We start from the raw sequence: 19,617 nt of genomic DNA, 5'->3' as shown, positions 1-19,617 counted from the left end.
CACCGCATGATCTCACATATATGTGGACTCCAAAAGTCAAATTTCTAGGAGAGTAGAATGGAGATTGCCAGCTGGTGGTATTGGGGGGTGAGAATGAAGATGTTGGTCAATGGGTACAAAGTTTTAAGTGGACAGAAGGAATAACATTTTGAGATGTATTGCTCAGTGTGGTAACTATAACATTATGTACATCAAAATTGCTAAGATAATATATCTTAAATGATGTCACCACAAAGAAATGCTAAATATGTGAAGTAATTCAATTGCTTAATATACATCTACATACACATATGTGTACACTGTAGAATGATATATATATATACATACATATGTATATGTATATCATAGCCTCACATTGTATGCCATAAATGTATGTAGTTGTTACTCATCAAAAAAATTTAATGAAAAAAAGAGATAATTTTCTCTGGTTGATGGCAGAAGGGTAAGTCAGAAAAGTTGAATCTCTAGAAGTACAGTGCTGTAATAGGTATCAAAACATAGGAACAGCTTTGGACCTGGGCAGCAGGAGGAGGTAGGAAAAATTCCAAGGAGCAGGCTAGAGAAACCTTGTTTCAGTCTTTATCCCAGAGACTGATATTGGATCTGCTACGGTCAAATCCCTACAAGGAGCATTTCTATACAGAAGGATACTTGTATGCCCTCAAGGTTCTGCTCCTCTGAGAAAATCTGATTTACGTGAGGTTGGCAACTGATTCAGTGCAGGAGGCTTTGAGATCTTTAGAGAGATACAGAGAGGCATCAGCTCCTATTCCAGATGCATGGTAGATGTACATAAAGCTGGGTCGGCTGCCATTGTTTTGAAACCCTTAAAGGAAACTAGCTTTGGGCTGAGACTGGCTCTAGGGGACAGAGAGAAAGAAATTTGTCTCTGATGGCAGAATAGAGTCATTTGACTAAAACCAACCCTGGGCTCTCCCTTGGTCTTTCTGGATGCATGAGCCAATACATAACCTTTTATCATTTCAAGTAATTTGGATTGACTATTTGGTTACTTGCAAAATGACAACTGCTGCCCAGGAACTTTATAGAGGTGGCATCTTTGGGAGGCTGGCCACTCTGGCTCACACCCTCAGTGAGGAAACTGGAGTACTTCAGATCCTCTCCATCTGATGCTCAATATTTGTTCCTAGGAATATATTTTATCATGTAAACAGAAGCTAAACTATCTCTCTAGGAACTGAATAATGATAATTACAAGAACCAATGCAAAGGGTGAAGGTCCCATGGACACCTGGCTCTGAACACTGTTGACATCAGGGAAGAGAACATTTCTACACTGTTGATGCCACAAGGGTCCCAGGAATATGTTCTGGGAACTAGACCTAACCCCACCTGAGTGGCTGACCCCACCCACTCATGCCTCCCCCTTGGGTGAGCTAGCTTTTTCCTGGATGGATTTGACTTACTGTGTGCCAACCTCCCCATGCCTCCATCCTGTCATTTATCATCCCCACAGTGTATTTTATACAGGCATCTGCCATGGCCCCGATCATCCCCCACAAAGGATGCTCTGAGCCCAGTGCAGAGCCTGGTGAAGACGGTTAGTATACATTGCTGGTTCTGTCAAGCCCTGACCCAGTGGATATTTGCTGTAAGCTTGGCCCTGCCTCCTGCCTGAGCTGAGAACAGACTCTGCTTTCTGCACATCAGTGCATGTGCCACTGACGCCAGCTCCTAGGAAAGTCGGGTCCTGCAGCTTTGTGAGCCTGGTGTTTCACAAACACATGGTTAGAAAAACACTCCATGCCCATGGGGGAGGGTGGGGAGTGCACCTTGGGAAAAAAAGAGAACCACTGGAGCCCGGGCAGAGTCCACCAAGAGAACAAAACGTCTCAGTAAGAAGCATCACATGGGATGACGTAGACTAGTTTATTTTTAATGTTATCACTCTGAAATTACTCTGGCCAAAGTTCCCAGCCACAGGGCAGCTGCCTTATCGACCAAGAGGGTTAATTCCAGGCACAGTCACAGCCCAATCTCACTGATACATGTTTTATGGAGCCATAGAGTGTTTAGGTTTGAATATTAGTTTTATGGACAGGAGACCAGGTATAGATTTTGCTTCTAAGTCATTTGATCAGATTGCTTAGCTGCCCAAACCCCATGTCCCTCATCTACAGCAAGAGGCTAATGTGTCTCAATCCCACATGGGAGGCTCAAGAAAGGGGTGTGAATCTGCTCAGGAGAATCCATATTCCTGGAGTGAGATGCCAGGTGGGTTTATGGGGCTGGTGAATTCCTCAGCTACACTTGGTGGCTGTTGTTCTTTCCCCAGCAGTATTCATTCTATTTTCTGCCTATTTTAGGCTATTTGCACACCATCAGGTGGGCATGCCAGTTCCCACCATTTGTGGACAAAGTGACAGGCTTTGAAAAGTATCATCCATCATGGTTTCACTTGAAATTATATGACAAAAGCAAACTTATTTGAAGGGGGGAAATTTCAAACAAAATATCACTCAACCTATAGAAGTCAAAGAGCTGCAAATGCAGTTTTAATAAATAGTATCATCTAATTAAGAAAAAAATCAGAATGGTACCTACCTATGAATAATGACAAAGCTACACAAATAAACCTAGACCTAATCGTTTTAAGAATTGCTGTTTTCAACAATTATACAAAAATAACACTGGGTCTACTAGAAGGGACAAGTAGGGGTATTCTGGGGGAAATGGGGCAGTTGGGAATGAAGACTGAGGATGTGATGAAGGAATGAAGGGCCATGAGGAACAAAAGAGTCCTCTCTGATGAACAGCAAAAGGCACAAGGCTGTGGTGCTCTGGACTCTGCACCCAAAGTCCAAAGAGCTGAGAAGATGAGCATGGGGACCTGGAGGGCTGATGGCCCACCTAGAAAATGCTCTCCCAGGTTTGAGACATGAAAAACCCAAGAAGGCACCCTTCCCTTCTCCCCTAATCTCTACATCTCGAACATCAGGATCAATATTTTGTGTTCATTTACTTCACTGGCATCCATCACCCACCCTTTGTGCCCAGTAGGCAGGTTGCACACAGCACATGGAACCGGGTACAGGACTAGAACATCCAGCACAAAGGCAGACATTTCCACCTGCCATGGAGGATAAGGGACAGGACTGCCTCCAACATCCCACCTGTCCTGACCAGCAGAGATGGTCCATAGGCCTGGACCAGGTGAAGTTCAGGGAGAAGTCACACATCACACACATACCTGGACCCGGGTGATGTGCAGGTAGAGGACACAGGCCACCAGGAAGCAGATACAGAACACCAGCAGGAGCAGGACAGCCACACTCCTAGAGACAGAGGACATGCAAGTCACTGCTGGTCAGAGGCCAGGTGACATAATCCAAGAGATATCTGGAAATCAGTCCTTGGTCGTACCTTCCCTCTAAATCTCCTGAGCTCTCAAGATGAAGCAGTGTCATACACCAGGTTGCCTGCCCTCAGATCCCTCGGGATTTGCCACATCTGCTATCTTCAAGGGAGGCATCTGGGGCTCCCAAGTAAAGGGGTCTTTTCTGAGTTATCCTCGACTTGCACCACCCCACCTCCAAATTCTAACCTAGGCTGAGGAACATAAACCTTTCTGAAAGCCCTTTACTCCTGACAGAAGCATAGGAACTGCTCACACAGTCTGGTGGGCTGCTCTTCTGCTGGGCTTTGTATGGGAAGGACGTTTCTAGAAAAAGCTAGATTCCCCAAACAGGGACTTTGGGAAATCACTGTGTTCAGAATCTGTGTGCATCCCACAGATGAGGCCCCCTGTCCTCACCAGGTATGAGGACCTTCTGTGTGTTTTTTGGAAACTCAAATAAGATATTATTCCCCCTAGGTAGGTTTTATAAAGAAACAGGTATGTCTGGAAGAAAAGTAGCAAGCAGAGACTTTCGGGTATCTTCCTCAACCAAAAAAACCTGCCAAACTCACATTGACTCATATGATTATTAGTATATTTTTCTTCATTTTCAGAACCCTCCTTTTCTCATTTGAATGTTTCTAAAAATGACATGAACCTAGAAATCAGTGAGGCCATTTAGTACGCTCTGCTTCCCCCTTGAAAATAGTTATTAGGGCAATGGCACATGCCACAAGGATACAGAACCTGTAAGTATGTGGTATATGGTGTCTTAGAATTCAGTCAGTTCAAAATTAAAAATCAACAGTGACCAGTCCCAAGCTGTATGCCATAAGGCTTGCTAAACTAGTGACTTAAATAAATGGTGGTGGCCAATGTCTTCCCCAAATGCTGGGCATGATGGAAGAGTAACTAGAAGGTGAATCCTGAATATAAAAAGAACACACAGCCACCAACCTCAGGGACCTCAAATCTGTGTGCATCCCAGATTTTTTTTTTTTTTTTTGGACCAGGGGATGCCTAACCACTGAGCCATATCCCTGCCCCTGCCCCCCCTTTTTTTTTTGAGACAAGGTCTTGCTAAGTTGCTTAGGGCCTCACTAAGTTGCTGAGTCTGGCTTTGAACCTGCGATCTTCCTGCCTCAGCCTCCCAAGACGCTCAGATAACAAGTGTATGCCACCATGCCTGGCCAGGGACTTCAAATTCATGGTTACCTTCCCACACACTGATCAGAACAGGAACAGCACTTACTGTGGAATCATAAGAAGGTAGACAAGGCCAAATAAGGCAGCCAGGATGAGGGCAAGGACGACAGCGCTGGTGAAATACTCGTCCTGAAGCTGGTGGTACTGCAAAGTGGGGAGGGAGAGATACTGATCAACTCGAGCTTCGAGCTTCTGGGCCCACACAGAGCCTTGACCCACCACATCAAGGAAAATTAAAACCAGAGCGACTTACCTTTTGCTCCCGTTCAACATGTTTGTACTTCAAGGTGAAGAAATTCAGATCCGCCATCTCCAGCTCCGTCTGGCGGGCTTCCAGGAGGCGGCTTAAATACCTATTGACACGCGTGCCTGGTGTGGTGTAGACCACATTTGTAGAGAAAGACGAGCGGTTTCGAAGTTTTTCTGATGCTGTTCTCAATGCTCTCCGCTGCAGTCATCATGGAAACAAAGAAATGTCATCTAATTCTCCCCTTTTTGAAGAAAAGGGGTTATATTCGCCCCCCCACCCCAAGCTTGCATCCTGTCTGCTGCAGGGTGGGCTCCATTTGAGGATAGGTGATGCTATCATGGCTTTGCCCCTGGTGACCTGAGATGACAGGGGAAGTCTCTCAGCACTCAATGTTGGGGTTCCCACATCTGTGCTGGGGTTACAGGGCAGCTGTGCCACAGCACTGTGGTGAGGGTTGTGGGACTCAACAGGTGTGCAGTGGTGAGACAGTGTCCAGGGAAGAGCAGGCACCTGCACATCAAACCTGAAAGACAGACCTTACCAGGTCTCTTGCTACAGCCAGGGCTGATGGGAATGGAGTGTGAACCCTTCTACACAGCTCCCACATGTCACAGATGGGGTACAAGAATGCACCTGTTTGCCAAAAGGAAAATGGAGTCTAATTTGAAACCACCTACTGTGATCTCATTATTGGACTTCATAAGCAGGGCCTCTGGTGCTTAACACATTTTAGAAGAATACAAGAATATTAAAAAGATGCTGTCCATGCAGTTCCAGAAAAGAAGAAATAAATACATTATTCCACTTTATTCTAACCAAATGGTCAGAATGCCAACAGTAAAAAGAAAAAGATGAGGTGCTTTAGGAACTTTGCGATTCAAAGAAAAACTGTATGGTAGAGCAGGAGGTCCCCCTAGGGTTTCTTTTTGTCTTATTTATCTCAGACCAGAAACTGGAGAAGCCCATGGCCTAGAAATGCCAACATGTACAGGCAAAATGTATACAGCAAAAGCCCCAAGAAAAGCCTGTTTTCTCTGGCTAAAGGACCAAGAATGAGAAACCTAGAGAAAAAGAAAACTTAGACAACAACGATGCTACTCTTTCCAAGACAACTGAAAAATCTCTTTCCTACCCCCATTCATCCAGCAAAGGCCACATTGGCATCTTGAATTCTATATCTTCATAGGGCTGTGAGGGAGTGTAGCTGCACCCCCACTAAGACAGTGCCAAAGAAAGCCCAACAGAGCCAAAGTGCTCATATCTAGGAGATGGCAATGACTCTGTAATTATGCTGTGACTGGCAGCCTCAAGGAGAATCAACTTCCATACCTGCACAATAGCAATGTCATGGAAGACGGGTGTGCAACCTGGACTTCCACAAGACAGCACCCCTACCACACCTCATAAGATCAAAGACACACTGGACATTCAGGCACATCACACACCATAGGAACAGTCAGAGGACAAAACCTCTAAGTGGATCATCTTAAAACATATGCAAACGTATTTCCTAAATCCAGCATCCACTTCTCATTTAAAAACTGCTAATACTAATTTATGTGGACTACTTCCCTGAAATAATTAGGCATATTCTACTACTTGTAGCCCAAAATGTCACCATTAGTGGCAAAACCCTATTTGTTTTAACTATTAAAACCCAAAATAAAAAGACTGCCCACCCTCATTAAGGTCACTTAATAATGGAAGGAAGAAGAAGCATAATTCTCATTATTTGTAATACATATTTCTGTAGATCAAGAAAATTAAGTAAAAAGTTACTGCAATCAGTTTCAATGTGTGGACCAAACAAGCTAAAATTTTATTATCACTATATTAGATAGATATGGTACACATTATGCTTACAAAAATAATCCCTAGACATATTTAAACATAAAGCCCAGAAGACAGGGCAGGCAAGAGGCTAAGTAGATCAAAAATAGAAGAAAAGACACAGCAGAGAGCACATTGGTGATATTTTAAACTGTGCTAAGGGCAGAGCTGAAGTGGTCGGGGAAGCCAGAGCTCCTATGTACCATCAGCAGGGTTAGGAGGGCAAATGCTTGGGAGAGCACAATTTGGCAATAGCTCTCCAAAATTAAAATAGACACTCCATTAACCCAGCAATTTCACCACAAAGCAATACCCCAGGCTATCCTTGTACCTCTTGCTAAGATGTTTGTTAAAAAGGATGCTCCCAGCACCCGTGGACATGATGAAATGAAGTCCCTATCTACCAACAAGCGAGGGGTGAAGTCAGGTCAGCACCCAGACTTGGGGGCCATTCAGCCACAGAGAAGGGACTTGAGTTGGGGTGAGACTCCAAGATGCCTAAGGTCCAGCATGAGTGAAAAGACTGTGTGTACGTACAGTAATCTCAGTTCCCACCTGCATTTACCTGCTGGTACATACACATTGATTTCTAGAAAGAACACAAAATGGTCAAGTTTGAAAGATTTAACTTTTGTATCATGTGTACATATTGCTTCTATTTTTATTTTTTTATTTAGGTATGAGGGATTGGACCCAGGGGTGCTTTACCACTGAGCTACATCCCTAGTCCATTTTAGTTTTTATTTTGAGACAGAGACTCATTAAGTTGCCTAGGCTGGCCTTGAATTTATGATCCCTCCTTTCTCAGCCTCCCAAGTCACTGGGATTACAAGCATGCACCACCATGCCCTGCATATTTGTAGTAGTAGTAGTTGTTGTTTAATTAAAAAACTTAGATATTGAAGTATGACAAGGACAAAAGCAATGCTAAAAGAGAGAGAAGGGGGAGAAGGCAGACAGAAGCAGGTTCCTGGGTATATAAAGTAGGTGAACAAATATTCTTCAAGTATTAGGAAACGAGAATCAAGAAGAGTCCCCAGACTAGCTCTGACTAGCATCAGCATGTCTCCAACCCAATGGGTCCAATAGGTGACAGGGATCACAAACCCTAATGAGTGACACACCCATGCATGCAGACCTTGACTCATAGGATTCATTTTACAGAATGATCCAAGAAAGAAATTTCAGGAACAAAGATGCTGTGCTTGCTGTGCTTCACTTAAAACAAAATAGAAATATATATCAGTGAAGGTTGATAAGTAAACGGTCTCTTCTTAGGCTAGGGCTCTATACAATGATTGAAAATCAAATTTTTGAGGAATATTTGATAATATAAGAAAATCTTTAAGATATATTGGCAAGTGAAGAAGAAACTTACCAAAGAAACTTACCCCAGAACTGGACACACTGAATCAAGTTTGGTTAAAAAATTTATACACATACACTCTTAAGAAACAGGAAGGAACAAAATATTAATGATATTTTTTGTGGGGGGGTGTAGGATTATAGATAAATGCTTTTCGTTTTCTTCTTCATGAATTTTTTCATTTCTTCATATTTTCCACAATAATTAGTTTTATAATCTTAGGGAGTGTTCAAACAACAAAGAGAAGAGGTATAAGTACACTGGAGGCTACAGTTTACTGTAGGAGCTTATCCCTGAAGTATGACAACAATAGCTGTTTGAGCAAGCCCTAAAGCATGAGCAAGACCTAAAGCCATGTGGGTGCAGGTAAGAGATCAAACCCCTAGGAGGAGGTCCAGGCCGCTCAGTGAGGGGTGGCCCAGACCTATCAGAGGCATCAGAATATGTGGGAATGGACCAAGATTCAGATGGATCTAAAAATCTTCCTCTAGGTCCCTCTGTGTACTTCCTTATAACATCCAGTTTCAGCAAAGAACCCTGCTAAATCAGCTTAGCAAAATCCGCCCCCCCCCCCAATATCTGATCACCTTCCATAACTAGTCAGTTCCCTCATCCTCCACCTTGCTCCAGGTAATGTATGATCACCTTAGCTTATCATCAGCAGGAGTCTGTTGGCTGGTTTTGCCAGAATCCCTACCCATGATGTTTCCTTTCTCTCAGTAATTTTCTATCCACTGACTCCACCCTACAACTTAGCTATAGATTCCCACTTTCCCTGTTGTATTTGAAGTTCACCCCAATTTCCTCCGCAACTTTGGGACCCCACTGCCTGGTCCTACTGCAAAGATCCTGAATAAAGCAGCCTTTACTGCATCCCAACAAGTGTCATGGAATGATTTCCTCATAATGGCACATCATCCCTGACCCTGGACTGGATCACTGTGCAACACTGCCACCTATTGGTCAATCTTTGCTGTCCCGGCTCCGAGTCCCCTAAATGAGCAGCACCTGAGAACACTGGACCCACAGGGACGGAACAGTTTGAGGCTGCTCAAGCATACTTGTAAGTCACTTCCCAGAACTGGACACACTGACAAAAGCTAAGCCTAGATTCCAAGGTATAAATCACACTCCCACCCCACCCCAACCCCAGCTCCTTGTTGGCTCCACCTTACATTGAGGATGCCAGGTGAGCATGTCTGGAGGAGCAGGGGAGCAGAGGGTAGGAAGAGGTGAGATGGACAAGTGAAGACAGGCCTGGAATGCCACAGAGAGGGAAAGAGCTGCAGGCCAGTGTCCACCTGTCACTCACAGCAAACTCATCACACGCCCAGGATCAGGCCTTACCTGAAGCCACCACAGACAACCTGCAGAGGCCCCATGCCACTGCCCATCATCACTCTTTGATGAATTCCATGATAGAGACACTTTCTGCCCCCATTGGGGACTTGTTTTCACTAATCATAGGTGGCCGCTAGGGGCCCAGTTTGGGAACAGATGGCAATAAGGATATTGGAAAAGCAAAGGTTTTTCCATGGAAGTTGGATGATTCTTAGCCTCTCCCCAGGGAGGAATAGGTACTGGGGTAAGGGAGTTGCCCTTGCTGCAGAGGCTACCCATGGAGCAAAGGGGCCAGAATCAGGCACCATGGAGGGCAAGGGGTCAGAGATTAGAGCAATAGAACAAGAAGACGGTGTTCTGGCAGCATTTGGCAATACTAACTCAATTGCTGAGCAGGGCATGACAGGGGAGGATCATCTTCAGGCAGAGAGTCATGTACAGATATGGAGTTATGAAGCAGAATGACAGGCAGTTGGATAGAAGGATGAGACAGAAGAGGGAGGGACTGTGGACAAGGTGATGGGGTGGGGGGCAAGCCTCAAGGTCCAGAAGGCTTAGTAAGATGTCCAGGAGTCATCCAAAGTGAAAAGGGCCAGCACCATCATGCAGGCCTCTTGGGGTTGGGGACTGAAGGGCCCAGCCAGGATAGGCCCAGAGTTCAGAGAAGGTGGTATGGCACCATGATGAGAGAGAAGGGGGCACAATCTGGAGGGTTTGAGCCTCCCAGGGGAGTATGTAGGCAGCAGCAGGGTCTGCAGTTCAGAACCCTGAGCTTACAGGTGAGGTCTGAGTCTCTAAGTATCCATCTAGAGGACTGAGGGGACAGAGGGACCAAAGATGAAATTGGACAACACTCAGCGCCTCCAGAGAAGGCAGGAAGGTGCAAAGCAAGGGGTCCATGTCTTTGGCCAGGGAGGTGAGAGGCGTGTTCACATAAAAGCTTGGCTGAAGCAGTCGAGCACAGATGGAAAGGAGGAATGCAGACCAACACTCTAACACTGGAAAGAAGGGTGAGGGGATGCTACATAGGGTTCACTGCCTAGGCCAGGCTAAGACTGCAGGAAGCAGGGATGGTGGCAGAGAAGGGCTGGGGGCAGCAGAAAGCCACTGGAATGTGGTTGCAGATGGCTCAGTGTGGTCTGGGAAGCCCAGGTTTGCCTCCTTACAGGCCTACAGAGCCACTGAAGGGCTGCCGGTGGAGCTGCCTAAAATCTAAGCAGAGACAGATGCTGCTTTCTCCCAGCTCAGGAGAAAGGGCAGCCCCCTCAGTGTCTTGGTTTGTCCAGCAAAACTTTAACATGTGAATCAGAGGCCAGCATGCTCTGCCTGGAAACATGTCTGAATTGCAGAGTCTTAGTAAACCTGAGTTCCTCAATGATCAAATAAGAATAACTTATCTCCACCACCACAATTGCTCCAAGAAAAGTCCTAGGCAGGGAGAAGACCTGGATTTCTTTTGAATTAAAGTTGATTTTTCAAAATATTGCATGAAAATATTATTTATCTGGATGACTGAGTTTGGGTAAATGCTTAAATTGTGCACCTGATTTGCCCACCCTTGTTCTAGCCCTGGTGGGAAGATATGTGGGGGCCCCTGAGCACTAGGGGAGAAAGTCAGAGACTAAATCTGACAATATGGCAAAGAAAATTCTCTGGTTACAAACTCCAAAAGTCATTTGGAGGTCAGATATGTTCAGGTAAGTGGGAGTCTAGACAGGGCAAGAATGCCAAGCCACTGTCTGCCCTGAGGCAGTGGCACTGACAGACTCACAGTACATCTGCATATTTCACGGAACACCAGTACAACAAGCTAAGGCCTGAAAGTGGTGGGAATTCCAGGCCCAAGAGGCTCCACCCTCCGCGGACAGCTCCTTGCATGGGAGATGAGAAGACTCATCTGTCTTGGATCCCACTCTGAATGGAGTGGAAACTCTTGAAAACGTGCCTCTGACCTGATCAGGGCCAAAACTCCTACTACCCAGGACATGTGAACATTAGAAGCCAACCATTTAGTTTAAAACAGTCCCTTGCTGCCTGACAGGCATAAAGACCAATTTTCTTTGATGGAATACATCATAAGCAGAGTTCTTAGAGAATTCTTAGATAAAGTTCTAGCAAAGTTGAGCTCACACACACAACTAATGAACCATGACCCTGAGAATCTTGCTTCTTCCTGAAAAGTCTCTAAATTACAGCAAGAGGTTTCTTTAAAAGGCATAAAACCGATAAAGGCAGGAAAGAAATGAAGGTGGAAAAAGTAGCAATGGGAGTTTAGAAAACAAGATGGGGCAGACCCTAGAGGGCTGGACCCCAGCTGACAGTAAAGAGCCAGGACAGCTCGGGCTCAAGCACTGATGGTCACAGCTGCTGTGATCAAATGCCATCCACAAGGTGTTGTCAACAATCCCCGGTTTACTCGATGGTCTGGGGATATGGACCCATCAACCCTCAAATGTATAGTGGGGTCTTTTCTTGGGGGGAAATCAAGGTCTCCAACTCAGAGTGACTGATGCAAGGCCTATGTGGTTGAAGTGAAGTCTGAGACCCCTTGCCTCCCAGCAGAAAATTTAAGAATCACAGGCGACCTTGTCCCATCCAAGAAGAGAAACATAAAATCCTGGTGCCCAAAAGAAAGCTCAGAGAGGAGAACCCTTCTCCTGGATCTGTGCTCCCGGTCAGCTCTGTAATTCCCCATCTTAATCAACAAGAGTAAGGGCTTTGGACATCTATAGAAGATGGGATTATAAAGGAAGACAAACAGGGTTGTGGGGGGGAGCCACTCAGAGGGACAGAATACTTTTAAAAAAAAAATCTCAGTGAGACGAAATGCGAAAAAAATACATCCCTGAAGTGGCAATAGGATTTCATAAAAAGGACTATTTATAAAACAAAATAGAGATCATAGAAGTTGTTTTTTTTTTTAAAAAAAATGTGGTTGAATAAATGAAAACCTCAAAAGAAGTGTTGGGCTGGGTAAGGTGGCACACTCTTGCAATACCAGAGACTTGGGAGACTGAGTCAGAAGGATCGTGGGTTCAAAACCAGCCTTAGCAACTTAGCGAGGTCCTAAGCAACTTAGCAAGGCCCTAAGCAATTTGGTGAGACCCTGGCTCAAAATAAAAAATAAAAAGAGTTAGGATGTGGTTCTGTGGTCCCTGGATTCAATCCCTGGTAACAATTAAAAAAAAAAAAAAAAAGAAAGAAAGAAAGTGTCAGATGATAAAATCAAAGAAATTTTCCAGAAAGTGAAGACAGAGAAGGAGAATTAGGTCAGTTCAGGAGATTCAATGCCCAAATAATAGGAGTTTGGGGAATAAAAATGAAGGAAAGAAATAATCAACAAAATAATCCCTGAATACTTACAGAGGTAGACGTCTTGGTCCATGGGCTATATCTATCCCAAAGCATAAAAAATTTAAAAAAATTTAAAAATTTAAAAAAAACCCACCTAGATCAAGGCATTAGGGCAAGTTCAGAATACCAGGTACAAAGAACAGGTTCCATAAACTTCCTGAGAGCAAGAATACTCATAAGGGTCATATCAAAAGGTTGGGAAAGAGGATAATTCTGAGCTTCTCAGCAGCAACCGCAGAAGCCAGAACATATTGAACAAACTGTCAGAGGAAGAAAGATCATGGCGAACTGTCATGGACCAAATGTATGCATCACTCCAAATCTACTTATTATAATTCTGCCCTCCAACATGATGGTAGTAGGAGGTGGGGACTTATAGATGAGATTCTGATGGGTGTAGCACCCTTAAAAGGAGAGGAAGAGACACCAGAGCCCCCTTCTCTCTGCCAGCAAGAAGACGCCATCTGCAAAGCCAAGGAGAGATGACTAGGAGAGACCAGCTCTGCTGACACCTTGATCTTGGATTTCCAGCCTCCAGCACTGTGAGAAAATGAATGTCTGTGGTTTAAGGCCTCTCCCAGGCTGTGGAGCCTGAGCAAACTAATACATCAACCTAGTAACTGGGGCCCATCACACCAGCAGGCTGCAAAGCTCTCCATGTGAGGGGCTGGAAAGACCCTTTTATTCATGCAAGGTGCCCCAACATTGCCTCCTTTCCCTTCCATGGTCAGTTGCTGGAGTCCGTGATCCATCAAAAGAAGGAAATGAACCATGGGGAGGAGCCCATATGATATGAGAGACACAAGGTCAACAACAGGAGGAAGACAAGGCCAAAGAAGCCCCTGAAGTGGTAGGGGCCAGCCTCAGGGAATGGTCAGATCAAGGCTAAAATGGCTAGGACATTAGGACAGAAGGACTATCGTGACATTAGACCAAGCGTGGGGAATGTTAGTTTGAACTTAGTTAAATACAGATTGCAAAGGTGTGAAAAAGTACAAATTGTGCATAAATTAAACTTGACTTAGCTCTGGGCAGCATTCACAAGATCATAAATGTGTATTATAGTTTGGATCTCTAATGTCCCTTGAAAAGCTCGTGTGTTAGGCAATGTTCAGGACTATTCAGAGGTAAATGATTAGATTAAGAGAGCTGTAACCTAGTCAGTGGATTAATTCATTTGATAGATTAATAATATGAATGGACTACTGGATGGAAACTGTAGGCAGGTGAGACATGGCTGAAGGAAGTAGGTCACTGAGGGCATGACCTTGAACTCTATCTGTCCAAGGCCCCTTCCTCTCTCATTCTCTACTTCTTGGCTGCCATAAGCTGAGAAACTTTCCTCCACTGTGCCCTTTTACTATGATGTTCTGCTTTGTCTTAGGCCCATCACAATGGAGTCTACCAACCATGGACTGAACCTCTGAAATTGTGAGCTCAAAATAAACTTTTCATCCTCTAAGTTATTCCTGTCAGTTATTTTAGCCACTGCAATGAAAGGCTGACTAAACAATGTGTAAACAGCAATGTTGGACCTAACCCTGCTGCACAGGGACTATACTGCAAAGGAAGGGAGAGAAGAAGATGGAATGGAGACTCAGTTCCCATTGGTTCCTGCCAGCAGTGCCCCTGGTGGCTCCTACCTTGTCATCGTCTTCACAGGTCATGACATTGGAGAAGGGGATCTCAGCCTTGAACATCTTCCGGCAGTGCATGAGCTGCACCAGCAGGTAGCAGACAGTCTTAAACTTCATCCTCTTGGCCGGCTTTATATCTGAGAGAATCAAGCCTGGAAATATCTATTCAAACACAATGAGTGGAGAGAAATGCTATCAATGAAATACATTTTGCCTCTCAGGTTAAAAACATGACCCTGGTGGTGACAGGGACTCCAGGGCACAGGGATCTGTTTGCTCAATGCTGACTCTGCATTACTGGTAGCAGCAACTCCGGGGTTTAGGCAGAGAGGGGTTTAGCTCACTTGGCATGCCCTTTCTGAAATCAAACCTCATTCCTGGCTAACACCCACTGGGATGAGACTGTGATTCCAGTCACTGCTAGGGGTGTTCCAGTCTGAGGAGGGCCCAGACCTGTCCAATCCACCTCCTTTAGACCCTTAAGTGGGAGATAGCCAAGATTAAAGGAAGCCACCTAGCTTTGCACTGGTGTTCACAAAAAAAGGATCATCCCCAGGAGATCCAGCCATGCAAACTGTGTGGAAGCTATATTCCCAGAATGGTTGTTATGATTTAGATTTTGAATGTCCCCCCAAAAGCTCATGTGTTGAAAGCATGATCCCCAATGCAGCAAGGTTCAGAGGTGGGGCTTTCAGGCAGTGGTTGGATCCTCAATTGGAACCTCATCAGTGGCTTAATCCATTTAATAAATTATTAATTTGAATGGCCTGGCACATTTAATGAATTATTAATTTGAATGGCCTGGCACGGTGGCACACACCTGTAATTCCAGTGCTAAGGCAGGAGGATCACAAGTTCAAAGCCAGCCTCAACAACTTTGCAAGGCCCTAAGCAACTCAGTGAGACCCTGTCTCTAACTTAAAAATACAAAAAAGGGCTGTGGCTCCCTGGTTAAGTACACCTAGGTTCAATCCCCCCACCAACCAAAAATAAAACTAATAATAATTTGAATGGATTCCTGGGCACTGCTATCAGAAGGTGGGTGTGGTGAGAGAAGGTAGGCCACTGGAGCCTAATCCTAGGGACTATATCTTGTCCCTGGTTCTTCTCTCTCTGTGTGTCTCTCTCTGCTTCCTAGATACCATAATTACATTGAAAAGCTTTCCCCTCCACACCCTTATGTCAGGAGGTTTCCACAATGGACTCAGTTGATCTTGAACAGAAACTTCTGAAACCATGAGCTGAAATGAATTTTTCTTCCCATTAATTGTTCTTTTCAGGTATTCTGATCACAGGGATGAAAAGGTGACAAACACAGTGGTGATAAGGGTGATATTCAGTAGAGAACACGGGCATACTTTATTTTTTTTAATTGTTTCTTTAAAACACACACACAGACATGTCCTTAGTCCCTCACCTGAGCCCTGAAAGCAGTTCTATCACCCTCAAGCATGACCAGATCACTTTTTTCTGGGTGGAGTGACTGCAAGTGCCTGGTTAGGATGACCATGGCCCCCTTGTATGCAGCACCCCTCAGTTTACAGAGCTCCACCTCCCCGGCCTCTTGCAGGGGTCTCATATTCACTTTGCAGAGGAGGCAGTGAGGGTCCAGGGTGGGAAGAGAGGGCGCAGCCCTAAGATAACCCCAGATGTCCAACTGGGGATTCTCATCCCCTCTGCTCTCTGACTTGCTCCCCCTGCCCCCCAACAAAGCCCTGGACCCAATGTTAGTGGAGGCACCCCCCTCTCTCTCAGCAAGTCCATAACCACAGAAGCCATCACAAGAGGAGGAGGTGAGGACAAGTGTGTCTTTAAAGTTCTGTCAGACCAGGCCATTTAAGGCCCAAATGGAGGGGGGAAGGGGGTCCAGGTACCTACCTTTCTCCGATGGGATGGCACAATAAAGAAGGTCTCAATGTTATGAGTTTTCAGGAAGCTGTTCCTCTCATGTCCATGGCCTGGCTCCACCTCGTAATCTCCATTCAAGCATGCAAGGGTTGTCTTTGTGATATGAACCTTCCTATGAGAAAAGGACACATGCACATGGAATTGTGAGCCTTGCCCTCATGTGGGCCCATGGATCAGGCTTCTTGGCCCAGGGTAAGCTCCCCGAGGAGCATTCCTGCTCCCTGTGCATGTTCTGCACTGGTAACCTAGGAAGAAAGGAGAGGGAGGCAAGCAAAGAAGGAAGGGACATGCCCAGGAGGACAGAGAAGGACAGCGGAGGAGGATGAAGGGCCTTCTGAGAAAAACATCAGAAGGCTGCAACCAGGAATGGAGAAGAGGAAATGTGGGGTGAGAGGAGGAAGAGAAAGGAAGAGGAGAAACAGGATCCACTTCCCAAACTATTAGGTTAGCCACGTAGGTCAGGGCTGGCCAGCCCAGCCCCACACGATGTGAGTGGACAGAATAGCAGGACACGTGGTGGTGCATGGGGCCCAAGGCCTTCATACTGCCTCACATGTCTTCAAGCAAGAGCAGATGAATCCCTCAAAGGAAGCATCACCTCTGCAGAAGATGCAAATCCAACAGACAGATGAAATACTGGCAGCCTCCTCTCCTCCACCATGTGCTCAGGGGACAAGAAGAAAACTCCCTGACCAACTCCACTCTTCACCATGCAATCTTCTGACTTCCTTTCAGAGGAAAGTCTTGATTTCAAAACTGAACTCCCTAGCTGGCTGAGGAGGAAATCAAGGAGGCCCCACTAAGGTGGGGATCAGGCTGAGGGTGGAGGTCCCAAATTTGCCAGAACTCCAAGGCCTGGGTGGTCACCAGTAGCCTTTTCCAGCAGTGGCTGCTTTATGAGCCTCAAAGGATGGGATGGGTAGGAGAGGGAGGAATGGAGAGGAAACTGCCAGTCCCTGGTGGGTGTCTGAGGTCACAGCACTTTTCATGCACATGTTTTAAGAGCAAAACAAAGAAGCAATAATAAGCTATAAGGACACCACTTGCATCAGGTGAAGGTCTCCATGCATATCTGGTCTTCTGATCTAATACCGCCTTTCTGCAAATGTATACTGGGCCTCACTGAATCCCAGGGAGAACAGAAGTGGGCTCAGCAGGAGCCCCCACCACAGGAATGCAGTGGCAGGTGTGGCCAGGACAAGCCAAGCTCCTGAGGTCCTGATGCTAAAGGTCAAATTAGAACACACACAGATACCCTCAGGAGCAATGCCCAGAGAGAGGACTCAGGGAGAACACATGGCCACTGTGGGGTCACCCCTTACCAAGTCCCCAACTTACCCAGGCAGGCCGGCAGCCTCCATGACGTTGGCCAGGGTCACATCATTGGACCACACATCGTACTGCCACTTGCGCAGGCCCAGAACACCACAGAGGACCCTGCCAGTGTGTAGCCCCACACGCATGTTCAGGTCCACCTCAGTGGCCTCAGCCACAGACCTGTAACACAGCATAGAGCATGGGGCTGGGACCACCCAGCACCTGCCTCAATAGACCACCACAGTCTGCTCTGTGAGGTTGTGAGCAATGGGGAAACTAGACTTCGACATTGCTCTACCATCTGGGAAGGGTCAGGATGTGGAGGTCTCCTGTCCTGATCAGTGGATGGCAGTGCTTCTTTGCCTTGCCTTTGAGTCCTAAGTGGGCAGGCAAGGCCATCTCGGCCATCTCACAATGTCCACACAAGCTTGGTACGTGCCCTCCATGGCTTTCTCCTACCCCTTCCCATCTAGGAACATTCCCAGAGGGAAATGAACCTAGGATCTCAAATCCCTCACATGTCTTGTCACCAGGCAAGGGGCTCTGGGGACATAAATGAAGGCAAAGAAGGTGCTGAGGGTACTGAGGATCTGGGTAATGCTAGGCCAGTCTGGCCAATTTTGCACACACCATTGCCCGTCCCTGAGCAATAAAAGCCCAGCTCTGACTACATTGGTTCTAACAATGTCCGAAGTCATCTAAACTCACCCCAGTGTACCCCAGTACATGAGGGTGCAGCCAACCTGCTAACTCATTCTATTCCACTAAGTGTGAAAATATATATTTTTAAAAAGTCTCCAGGAAGCATAGCCCACCCCCTTGCCACTGTCAGTGAGGCAGCCCTCACTTTGCCCTCAACCCCGATCCATGCTGTGCCCTGTAGTCCCACTCCAGAGGCCTCTGTACATTGCATTTATCAATGATGACATGAAATGAATAAGCTGACCCCACACCACCTGCGATATGTCTGGCTCACCTTCACTCTGACTTCCCTTATTTCCATGCCTGAAGCTTCAGCCATAGTGGAGGGAGCAACTGCCCAGCATGTCTCCAAGGCCTCTTGACCTCCACTCAACCCTGCTGGGCTCATCTTACAAACAGCTCTGCCATCATCATGCATTTGCCTGCAAAAGGGCCTGTCTCCGATAACCACGGCACACAGTGGATCCAATAGCCACTCCAAGACAGCTGCCTGCCTACCTCCACATTGGAAGATGCAAGAGAGTAGAATCGGACATGTTTAAGTCAGGGTCCCAGAAATCCTAGTGCAAGTTCAGCTTCAGTAGCCTCAGAAGTGTTCATTCCACAGATTTACGAAGAAGTGTTTTGAAAGTGTTTTGAAAGACTCTTAAAACACCTTTAATACCTGTTTGGTTTTATAACTTTTGAATGTGGTTTTTAAAAAAATGTTACCTTTTTTTTTTTTCAGTTGTCTGCCAATCACGAATAAGAGACACTGAAACAAGATCTTGAAGTTAAAACATTTCAAAATTCAGAACAGGAAACGCCTGTGGGAAAACGTAGATGCTGAAACCTGCCAATGGTGTTTCAGAGCACTTTGAGCAATTATACTCGTGTAGTTATGAAAGAGCAAATGACACAGAGACTGCTGGGACTTACATCCATCCCTGTCCCTGGACCTCTTCAAGCACTGCCAACCAGGTCTATGCAGCCCCACACATCTGCTACCCTGCGCCCTCTGCCAATACTCTCTGTCTTTGGCAGATTCTGCCTCCAGTATCTCAATGCTGACACCATCTGGTCTTCAGGAAACTGGACAGCTGCCTCTAAAGAAATCACACATCCAGAGCTGTTCTCACTGCTGCTCCTCTTGGCCCCACAGTTCCTGGAACATCTCAGTTAGATTTGGCTATTTATCCAATAGAACTCTCATGTCATTTCCAAGGAACCAGAATTCCCCAGTCCTTCTGACTTTATTTGTCCTGTTTTTCTTTCTTATTTATATGCTCGGGTTTGCTTATTTATCTCAAGTTATTTTCTATGCAAGGAAAAAGCCAGACTCTTGCTCAGTCTGTAGCCCTGACCTTAG

General features: G+C 45.9%; 1 protein-coding gene across 1 annotated transcript in view; it reads right to left on the bottom strand.

Annotated features, from left to right (window-relative positions):
- Adcy1 (adenylate cyclase 1) overlaps positions 1-19,617 on the bottom strand; it is a 149,749-nt gene that overhangs the window by 52,596 nt on the left and 77,536 nt on the right. Inside the window, exons 6-11 of the mRNA XM_015490297.2 lie at positions 17,589-17,747; positions 16,221-16,362; positions 14,349-14,504; positions 4,818-5,012; positions 4,611-4,708; positions 3,212-3,296 (exon numbers count right to left, since the gene is read on the bottom strand). Coding sequence (XP_015345783.1) covers positions 3,212-3,296; positions 4,611-4,708; positions 4,818-5,012; positions 14,349-14,504; positions 16,221-16,362; positions 17,589-17,747 — 835 coding nt within the window. The remainder of the gene's footprint in view (positions 1-3,211; positions 3,297-4,610; positions 4,709-4,817; positions 5,013-14,348; positions 14,505-16,220; positions 16,363-17,588; positions 17,748-19,617) is intronic.

Source organism: Marmota marmota, unplaced genomic scaffold, assembly GCF_001458135.2.
Source record: "Marmota marmota marmota unplaced genomic scaffold, marMar, whole genome shotgun sequence".
NCBI classification, from domain to species: Eukaryota; Metazoa; Chordata; class Mammalia; order Rodentia; family Sciuridae; genus Marmota; species Marmota marmota.
Note: the sequence above shows the minus strand (reverse complement) of the source record. Positions and strands in the feature narration are given on the sequence as shown.